Genomic DNA, 10,839 nt, shown 5'->3' with positions numbered 1-10,839 from the left:
TGGTTGTGATACACCAAAATGTTTTAGAACAAAGCAGGCTGACTCGGATGAAACCAGTGAAAGACTTGTTGCATTAAACATCTAAATGAGGGTAAAGTAGATAAAGATAGATACAAATGATTTATTTTCTTTTTGGTGAAGTATTTTACAATCTCACTGAATCTCTCCAAGGTTAGCATTTTTATTCTCTTGCCCTTCTTCGTGAGCCTTTTGGGGTACACGGCCTGGCTTGCCCCATTTACTGCGTAAATGCTGCAGTGGAAAGATAGATTGCATTTATAAACTGTAAGGCAACATGTTAGCTTGTCTAAAAGTGCTTAAAAAAAGAAATAGCATTTACACACTTTGAACAACTACTACGTCTGCCAAATGTGTCTCTAATTGTCGCAGAAGGCTTTGTTTGAGTGCACAGTCATGTTCAAGGTGAATGGTAGGAGCTGTGCACGGTTTCCTGAGCAATCCCCAGACTTCTTTCTTGGGCCGTGAAAGTTTGAAAACCGTAAGCAGCACTGAACTGCTAGTGGTCCTGAGTGTGTAGGTTTTGTTGTTACTTGGCTTCTTCAGTATGTTCAAGGAAAGTATTTAATTCATATTATTAAATAGGAAGTTATTAAAGAAGACCCCCAGTGGAATCAGGTAAAACCAATTCAGTATCCTTCAATTGTGAGAGAATTCAACATGTTTTATTTAAGCAGAATCATAGATACTGTATATTAACTATTCCAAGCAATCTTTACTGAGCTCAGAAAGGCCAGATGTATGGGAATTGTAAAAAATCAGGATATGCATAAAAACTGTTCAAGTGCATAAAGCAGCCCCATCTGGAAGACATCTACCAGAAATGAAGTTGTACAAAACCATTCCATTGATAATAAAGCTAATTTTTATGGGTCTGACAAGTATGTAATTATGTTCAGTGGTGCTTTTCAGATTTTATCACAGTCAATAAACCGCAGTGGTAATTTCATTCCCATTTGACATATTTACATGGAAACATTTGATTGGAGGAATTAGTAACCCTGAAAGCCTTGATAGATATGTTTTAATGATCTGTGACCTGCGCAGTCCCTCATCTGTTTATTGTTGCAACAGGCGAGAAGTCATTCCTGTGCGACCTCTGTGGCTTTGCCGGCGGGACCCGGCACGCCCTCACCAAGCACCGGCGGCAGCACACAGGTCAGTGCCAGCCGGTGGGCCCTCGCACCCCGTGTCCGCTGTGGGTCCTGGGTCGCGCATCTTCTCAGTCTTTGGAAAACCCATGGACTTGAGGATCTGCTCAAAACCGTTTGAATAACATAAAATGTCAATTCCTCTATTTTCCTGTCTTTCAAAAGCAGGCCTGCTGCATGCTTTACACACCAGGTGTGCCCTGTAAATTCATATGAAATAGGAGGGAAAGATTTTGGCCTCCAAAGCACCCGTATACCAGGCTCTTCTCTCTGTAGGCCAGACTGTGCCTTGGGGTTTGTGGGTGAACCTGGGTCCATGTTCCCCTCAGCTCTGCGTGCCTCTCCGTCAGCATCCTCGCACTTCCTTTCCTGTCCAGCCCCTTCCTCCTTAGCGACAGCCCCCCCTTCCCATCTAGCTCTCGGCCCTCCTAACTACCCAGCCCTCGAGCCAGCAACCCCTCCACCAGTGTAACGAGTGCCCGTGCTTTGAGGTCATGGCCTTTCAGTTATTTTTGCTGTTGAGAGTGGATGGCTCTGAAGAGGGCGACATGAGCAGATGTGGACAGTGAAGGGGATTTGAGTCATGATGTACGTTCTCGGTGACTCAACGAAATACAATGGATGCCTTGGTTAGGAACACTTAAGGATGAAAAGTTTTAAACACTTGTTCACATTGTTTACGTCCTTGGCAAGAGGTCCTGTAGTCATTACCTTAATAATCCTAACTTACAGGTGCCTGGGACTGTGCTGTTATGGCTTGTCCCTTCTGATTATCAATAGAAGCACTTCCGACTCTCAGAAGGGGTTTACTTTAGATAATAGGTCACGTGGTGACTCAGTTTGTACCTAAATGTTGGACTTTCTTTGGGTACCATGAGAAAGGCTGAGTTTGGCAGTTACACTCAAAATGACAAGAAATTAAGATACATGAAATACGTTGTTTATGGTACATTTGGATTCTTGACATGTTATATGTAGGAGTTAGCTATAGGTAGTTTTAATGCCCGTTAGGGTATTTGTAAGGTCAGTGAGAACTATTGCTAGCCGCTGCTTTCAGAGCTTGAGCTATATGATTCAAATTTCCATATGGAATAAGAGTTAGTACTGAGTCAAAGAAATTTCCGATGTTTAACATAACGTTGGGAACACAAACTTTATAAGCATAAATGTCCATGTTAAGTTTATAGTAGCACTCTGCGATCACATTTTGTAATCCAGCAATTTAAAGATTCAATTAAGGGGCAGCAGAAAGAGCCAGGATGGCGGTCATCCTTGGCAGCTGTCTTGGAGAAGCTGAAACTATGTGTGTGGTCAAGTGTATTCGTGCGGGATGTTTTATTCTTAACATGTTCAGTTTACTGATGCCCGATTATTGCCTTCTCATGCCATTGCCACTCACCTGGTCACCCCTGGTGTGGCGCTGGGGGCCAGGAGACCCTACCGCGTGCCATCCGTGCCAGCGTGGCAGCGCTCCCTCTTGTCACCGCAGTGGGGTCGATGATGCTGTGATCACAGCATTTATGGTCATCGATCACGGAGCCTACATCGAGCAGGCACAACTTTATATTTTATGTCAGGTCCACAGGCTCCTTATTACTTTGCTATTAACTTTATACCATATAGGACAATGTCTCACAGACAGAGGCATCTGTCTTTTTGGCATTTATCTGCCACTGTGGCACAAATCAAACATGATTCTTTAATACCAAGTCAGTTCTTAAGACTGTTCACTGCAACCAAACAGCTTCGTACAGCTCAGCCTAGCCTCTTAGCTTTTATCCTGCATTGATGAAATTTAAGCAACACACGACTTGTTTCTTTCAAGGCCAGTATTGTGTGGTGCATTTGAAATCTGCGTTTCTCTGCTGCATTCCTTTTTGACATGGTTTACCTTTTTACCACAGAGTGCCCACACAAATTGCAATCAGCTTGGAAAGAGATAGGTATCAAAAGTGTTCCAAATGGTGTGAGTAATTCCCTGCTGCCATGCAGACTGTCTAAAGGGCTGACAGAGAACTTCTTCCCTTCCAAGATTTGCTTTTATCACCTGTCAGAGACCCTTGATTCAAGGGCACAGGGGCAAATCCTCACGTGTGATTGGAGAGCCTTGGTCAGCTTAATAACCACCAGCCTGCCCAGAGGAATGCAAGTGGGCGTCTCGGTCGGAAGTGTTCAGTCTGTCTGACAGACTGTTGACACACAAAGGGCACCACTCTGTCGATAGCCATTCTGGGATTCCTCCTCCTTTCCTTTACTCTACCAGAGGTACCGAAGGGACAGAATATTCCCTCATGGTCATTTTGGCCAAGATTATTGCCTGGAAGGGGAAGTACAGTTTAGACTAATATGTACCGTTAGGTCATATTCAGGAAGAAAGGGATGGTTGTATCCAGGTAGCCCTACTGACTGATTGGGGGTAGTTCATGTCTCACTTACGGATGTACGAGCGTTCTTCCTGCTTTAGAATGACCAGGGATTCAGGACTGTTCCCAATGCACCGAATCAAGTCCATCAGTCCACCCGAAGTTTCCCTAACAGATGTGCACACCTCTCCATAGAGTGCTTCTCATTTCAAGTGTTAACAAATATTAGTAAACTACAGTTCCTATGTGTAAGATTTTCTTTCAAATTTTACAGTCAAGAAGTTGAGTTTATTTTTTTGGCTGTATATTGAGGCTAACAAACAAGAAACTACTTCTGTATTTCTAAAGTGTATTTTCCTGAAGAAATTATCATTTCTGGATTAAAAAAAATAACTGATCAACATAGTCAAACAATATTGTTGCACATGCAACAAAATTAAGGCGTGACTAACTGGCTGTTGTGTATAGACTTGAATAAACTGGTTTGTGTAAACAGACCTGAGGTCCTCCCCTACTAGGAGCTAGTTGTGCTCAAGCATCCCTTTGCTTAGTGGTCACTACACAGTCTCTTATGTAGCACATTTTGTTACGTTATACTTTGTTAGCCTGTGTATAATTCAAAATGTCTTAATATTAAACAGTTTAATCTGAAGTGTTATCAAGTTAAATATGAAATGACAATTTATAGTTTATTACAGTATCATGCTAGCTTAATATGAACTTCAAGTTAATAGAATTACGGAGAATGTAAATGACATTATTCTTTAAGAGTGTTGTTTTTAAGTTTAATTGGTACGACATAAAAAGGCCACAAAGTTTAAGTGAAATAAACTACATTTACCATGTTTTTTAAGTATTTATGTTAAACCTCCAAACCAAGAGAATTAGCTTTGAAGAGCTTAAATGACCTTTAATTTATACCATTGACTCAGACAATGAGTCCCTAAGGTCACCCTTTTACCGCCTTGATTCCTGTCATATCCATGAAAAATGGATACAGATGTCTACCAAGGCTTTTAGAATAAACAAGTCAGCAATGAGTTATGATGCCAACACATTTTCATACACTTAGATTGAGTAAAATAGGAAACATCAGAATATATTTGTGAATTTGCTTAATTTAAAAAAAAACTTTAAATTTTTTGACTACTTAGATTCATTATATTAGAAGTGGAAGATTTATGCTACCTATCTTGAAGTCTTATTATATATTTTATTGACATAAAGATAGATCAATGGAACAGAATAGATTATGCCTATATTTGTGAATTGTTTTGGGCTGTAAGTATAATATTTAGAGATAAATCTAACAAAAGATATGCAAAACCTCCATTGGCAACTTCAAAATACTGCCAAGAGAAATTACAGAAGATCTTCATAAAGTGATATACCATCTTCATGGATTAGAAGACTCAGTGTTGTTAAGATTTCACTTCTTCTCACATTGATCATTTCGAATCCCCTCAGAAAACTTTTTTTTTTTTCAAGAAATTGATGAGCTGAGTTTAAAGTTCATATGGAAATACAATGGTTGAAATAGTCAAATGAGTTTGAGAAAGATGAATAATCTTGAGGACTTACGTTACGTGACTTCATGATTTATTCTAAAGCTACAGTCATCGAGTCATCCTGGCATCATCAAGGTAGACAAATACATCAGTGGAATTAAGCAGAGATTACAGAACAGACCCACACCTATATGGTCAATGTATTTTTCACAAAGGAGCAAAAGTAGTTTAATCTTTTCCATCTATAGTGCTGGATCAATTGGCTGTCCATATGCAGTAACAATTAATTTTGGTCCATATATCGTAGAAAAAGTAACTCAATATGATCATAGCCTAAGAATAAAACTGTATATAAATTCTGGAAGAAAATTTAGGAGAAAAATCTTTGAGACCATAGATTATCAAAGATTTCTTAGATATCAGATCAAAAGCCTGATTCATAGAAGAACTAAATCATACTTGAAAAATGATACACTGATAAATTGAAAACTTCATAAATAAATACGTTCTCCTCTTCAAAAGACACTGTATGAAGAGGATGAAAAGACAAACCACAGATGGGAAAATATGTGTAAATCACAAATCTTTTAGAGGATTTGTATTTATAATACATAAAGAACTCTCAAAACACAATTGTAAGAAAACAAATAACCAATTAAAAAAGGGTCAAAAGATTTGGATAGGTGCCTCACCAAAGAATGTAAGTGTTTGGCAAATAAGTGCATGAAAAGATCTCAGCACGTAAGAGAAATACCGGTTCAGAGCAATGGCCACAGCACGAGTGTGTGATGAGGTGGATGGAGCAAAGGGGGCTCTCATACCCACGTGGCAGGAATGGGACATGGTCGAGCCACATCAGAAAGCAGCTTGGCAGTGTCTCACAAATCGGTGTACCTACCGTGTGACCCAGCCATCCCACTCCCACGTACCCGAGAGAAAGGGAAATGCACACCTAAGCAGACTTGCACACGAAGGTTAGTAGCAGCTTTGTTGGTAATACCCAAAGTGAAAACGACTCAAATGCTCTTCAGTGGATGAATGGATAAACAAACCGTGGTCCCTTCGTGTAACGGAGTTCTACTCAGCAATAAAAATAAATGAGCTATTTACTCCAGGAGCAACATAAGTTGAGTCACAAAACGATGCTGTGGGAAAGGCCAAACCGAGAGAGCCCATCCTGCAGGTTTCCATTATGTCAGCTTCTGGTAGTGCCAATTGATACCTAGTGCCAGAAAGCAGATGAGTGTGGAATGGGCAGGAGAGAGAAAGGGGCACAAGGAAACTTTGGGGGCTGGTGATTGTGTTCGTTACCTTGACTGTGGTCGTACCGGTAGTTTCATTCTGCCTCGTACGTCAGTCTACACAGACAAGGCAAGTTAATGAAATAACGAATATTTTAAATTTTCTTTTCACCCAGATAAGTGCTGTACTTTTGTTTCTGTTTTCCATCTGAACTGTTCTTTGTCTCTGGTGTGCACTTAAAAGGCTCTTCATTGAATCTGACGAACAGATCAGTTCTTGTAGTAAATGTGGGAGTTTTCAGACATGCTTATATATGGATGTATATGTTTCCAGGACATAGAATATTCCTGTGTCAAATTGGAAGAAATTGCGCTATTTTCCTGTAGCCTTATGCAATAACGTGTACAATATGAAGATCCTATAGTGTCTCTTAAACAAAAGCAAAACCTGCCGTCATCATGAAAGTGACTTTTTGTGTAAGTCAGTTCAGAACGTTTGAGTTGTCTGTAGCGATTTAAGTGACTTCACCAGCAGTTAAGACACTGAGAACAGAGTTATTCAAGCCGACCCTGTGTGACCACTCATTGGGGTGATGTAGCTGGTATTTATTTTAAGTATGAATGGCTAAAAGAGTCAGGAATCCCTCTCAAATCCCAAGATTCTTACCATGCTTTGTATATGGTCTTCTTTTTACAAGAATAAATGAAATATTTCCTGTTAGCATCTTCTAAAGAGTATCTTTATGTTAAATCCACTAACTCTGCGAAACTCTTGATTATCGCTGTAAACTGCTGGCTTTTCTTTTTCCTGGAGGTGAGACCTGGAGGAGAGCCATTTGTGTGCTCCTTCTTTCATCTTTGTGAGAGAAGACTCCACAGCCTCGGTGTTTAGGCAGTCCTGTCGTAGTCATGATACAACGGCGGGTCGCGGAACGCCCCGCCAAGTGCTGTACAAATGCTGTGTCTTTGGTCCCCACACCCATCCTGCTTATTGGTGGTCAGCCTCCTGATCGTGATCAGGGCTTCACAGGTGGGGAGCGTTTACAGCCAAACCCGGGCTGGGATGAAAGTCCCTCTGGCTTCTTCTAACTGTTACTGCTGCAGTGACAGATAAAATGACACCACGTGAGATGTGCATGCCTCCAGTTCAATGTCACTGCAGTTACGGATCAGCCATCTCAATGGACCCAGAGAATGTAGGACAGATGTCGAAGTGTTCTGAGTTTCAGAACCAACAGTTTCTTTGCTAGCTGGATGATGTAGAGTAACTTTAAACTAATAAGATATTTCATCCTTCATTTTCTACATAAGTCTGTATACTTATACAACTATTACAAAAGCATCAGAAATAAGAGGTAACATGTAAAATTATTGGGCATGTGGTGGACCCCTTGTCCGCGGGGGACACATTCCAAGACCCCCCGGGGACACCTGAAACCACAGATAGCACTGAATGTACAGAAGCCTACATGTACTATATTTTTTCCTATACATACATACCCATGATAAAGTTTAATTTATAAATTCGGCCCAGTAAGAGATTAAACAATACTACTAATAAAATAGAACAATTATGACAATATACTATATTTAAGTCATGTGAGTGTGGTCTCTCTCCCTCAAAATATCTGATTGTGCTGTGCTCATCCTTCTCGTGATGCTGTGAATTGATACAACACCTAGGTGATGAGAGGACGTGAGGTGAAAGACGCAGGCACTGTGACGGTGTTAGGCCCCTGTCGACCTTCTGACAATACGTCCTCCGAAGGAGGATCATCTACTTCGGGTGATCCTGGATCACCCTCCCAGGGCGGCATCCATGGTTGGACGTCAGGAGCAGACGATGGCGATGGTTGGGGAAATTTAATAGTTTGGGATCACGGTTGACTGCGGGTAACTTAAACCTTGGAAAGTGAAATGGCAGCTAAGGAGGGGGGTGATACTGTTTGTAAAATTAATGCATCCTCTATGTAAAATTTCTAGGAACCATTTCTTTTGAGAAGAGTATTACTGCTATGATATGATAACTTTTTGGAGGAAGAGGTTGTGAGGTTTTCTCTAGTTCATCGCTGTCCAATAGGCATGAATGTGAGCTACCTGTGTCATTTTTAGTTTCCTGGCAACCACATTAGAAAAAGGAAAAAGTAACAGGTGAAATGATCTTTTAAGCAATGAATTGAACCAGATACATCCAAATTATCATTTCAGTGATATCAATATAACATTATTAGCAATGTTTTATTCTCTTTTTGTTCTAGAATTTTGAAATTGGTGTGTATTTTATACTTCCAGCACATCTCTATTCAGAAGCTAAGTTTGCATTTGAAATCCATGATATCTATATTTACACTTGATGAAATTTACACTTCAAACAATAGATTCACATTGACAAGCTATTCCAAACAAACTTAACATTCTTTCCGTAGGTGAATCCAGTGTCATTTTTAAATCGAAATTTGCATTAATTAAAATTAAATAGCCACATTTCAAGTGCTCACCAGCCAGTTAGGTAATGGAATTAAAAACTGATAAGACTCCATGGTTTCTTTGACCATGGAAGAAAGAAGGGTGGCTAAATGAGAGACAGGTGTCAATCAAAAAGGGCCAGCTAAGAGTCCCGGGCAAGTGCTTGAACCGACTCCTGACTGAAATGTGTGTGTAGATGGATGTGTTATATTTACACAGGGGAGATAAAATTCAAAGTGCTGGTAAAATACTGTTTTAAATGTTTCTCTGAGGCCTCTGGACCTTTTATTCAACTTAGTGAACTGTAATTTCTCTTTACTTCAAACAGTATTTTAATTGGTATCAATCTATGGCTTTATTGTTTTGTTCATATTTTAAGATTTTAATAAGTTTTATACTATATAGTCAAAGTGTATCTCTTAGCTGTTTTTCCATGGTTTTAACCTCATTGAAATTTTATAATGGCTCTTATGTAGCATAGTTACTTCAAATCCAGTGCTAAACCAAAGCTATAATTTTGATTCCTGTCGTGTAACTTACATTTGAACTACATAATGTATGCCATGCGTCTATTCCAACATAGAAATAAAAATCAGTGGTGTCTTCTCTGGGAATAAATATTTAAATGTGCCAAATATGTGTAGTCCTTGGAACTATATGCTTAACATTTCGTGGAAATAAGTTTCTCTTTAATCGTCAGTAACAAGTTTAGCCCTTCATTTCCAGATTTTATGATTATTCACGTCCGACACTTCTTGATACATTCCAGGAGAAAAGCCTTTCAGATGTGACGAGTGTAACTTCGCCTCCACAACCCAGTCTCATCTGACTCGGCATAAGCGGGTGCACACGGGAGAGAAGCCCTACAGATGCCCGTGGTGTGACTACAGGTAATGAATGCCTATCACGAGGCCCATTGGTCACGGGGTCATCCTGTTAAATGCACCACTAAAGGACAGGGTTTCTGATCAACATGAAGTAGCACAATTTAAAGCATCATTCACTTGCTAGGTTGGGAATGTATTTCACTACCTAATTTTAGCGACTGTTTTTAAAATTGTAGTTCTTTTGCATTGTTTACCTTCTTAACGTTTAGGTTTTATTATCCTTTGGTACACCTGAATTTCAAGTGGTTTTATTTCTTTGCCAAAGTAAGGAACCATTCCAATTAATTATTCAACGCGTATGGCCTCTTACCTATTGAGTGAAGCACTCATTAAGGCAGTGAAGACAATATTAGGAACGTTTCCTGCCTTTAAGCATATTGTAGTGTAACAGGTGACTTGTAACATTCAAAAATAGCTATAATACAGATTTCAGTGGGTAAATAAAAAAGCCAGGGGAGTGTACAGAGAAGGGACAACTTCAGTCAGCATGAGGTCCTCGCAGAGAGAGCATGTCCGCCGTGGCTTACGAGGGGGGACACCTCAGACAAGGCTGTTCTAGAAGATGCGGGAGGTGACGGTACAGTGCAGCACATTCGTGCTCAGAGCGTGTTGGAGGTCGTGTGTGCTCAGCCCGCTCACCGAGGTCACTGAGCAGTGGCTTAGTGACGTCTGCACGGCGGCAGCAAGCATGGTTGCAGAGAAGCGAGAGACCTCGGGCAGTGGAGTGATCCTGCTTTAGTGCATGACAAGGCGTGGAGAGAGCAGGGCAGAGAGGAGCGTACGCTGGGGATCCAGGGTGCACCCGGAGTGTGAGTCGGAGCTCATGAGGCGGCCCAGCACACACAGTCTGCGGCAGCCAGGTGACTTCTGTCTCAGGACCTCCACCAGCAAACTGGGGGGCCCGGATCAGAGTGTGACAGCCTCCTTCCCTCTGCAGCTGAAGCTCTCATGTGCCTGTTCCCATGATGGAGAAAGGTTCTTTGAATGCAGCCTGTCTTTGTTCGGTCTTAGAATATATACCTTAAACCTAAAGCCCTCTTGAAACAACAGGTTTTTGTATTTCTCTGGATGTAGCCCTTGCATTCAGTAAATATATTGCCATAATCTCTATTATTATCCTCATTATTGCATTAAGCTTTATTTTAGAGGTCATCTAATAGTACAGAGATATTACAGATATATTTCATTCATTAATTATTCATTCT

The 10,839-nt window shown here is 40.6% G+C and overlaps 1 protein-coding gene across 2 annotated transcripts in view; it reads left to right on the top strand.

Moving 5' to 3' along the window:
- The window catches only part of ZNF407 (zinc finger protein 407), a 378,104-nt gene that overhangs the window by 218,907 nt on the left and 148,358 nt on the right, over window positions 1–10,839 (top strand). For both annotated transcript variants that reach the window (XM_081078987.1, XM_081078988.1), the window contains 2 exons: window positions 1,093–1,176; window positions 9,517–9,637. In XM_081078987.1, the coding sequence (XP_080935113.1) occupies window positions 1,093–1,176; window positions 9,517–9,637 (205 nt within the window). The remainder of the gene's footprint in view (window positions 1–1,092; window positions 1,177–9,516; window positions 9,638–10,839) is intronic.

Source organism: Rhinolophus hipposideros (assembly GCF_964194185.1).
Source record: "Rhinolophus hipposideros genome assembly, chromosome: 17".
NCBI classification, from domain to species: Eukaryota; Metazoa; Chordata; class Mammalia; order Chiroptera; family Rhinolophidae; genus Rhinolophus; species Rhinolophus hipposideros.
Note: the sequence above shows the minus strand (reverse complement) of the source record. Positions and strands in the feature narration are given on the sequence as shown.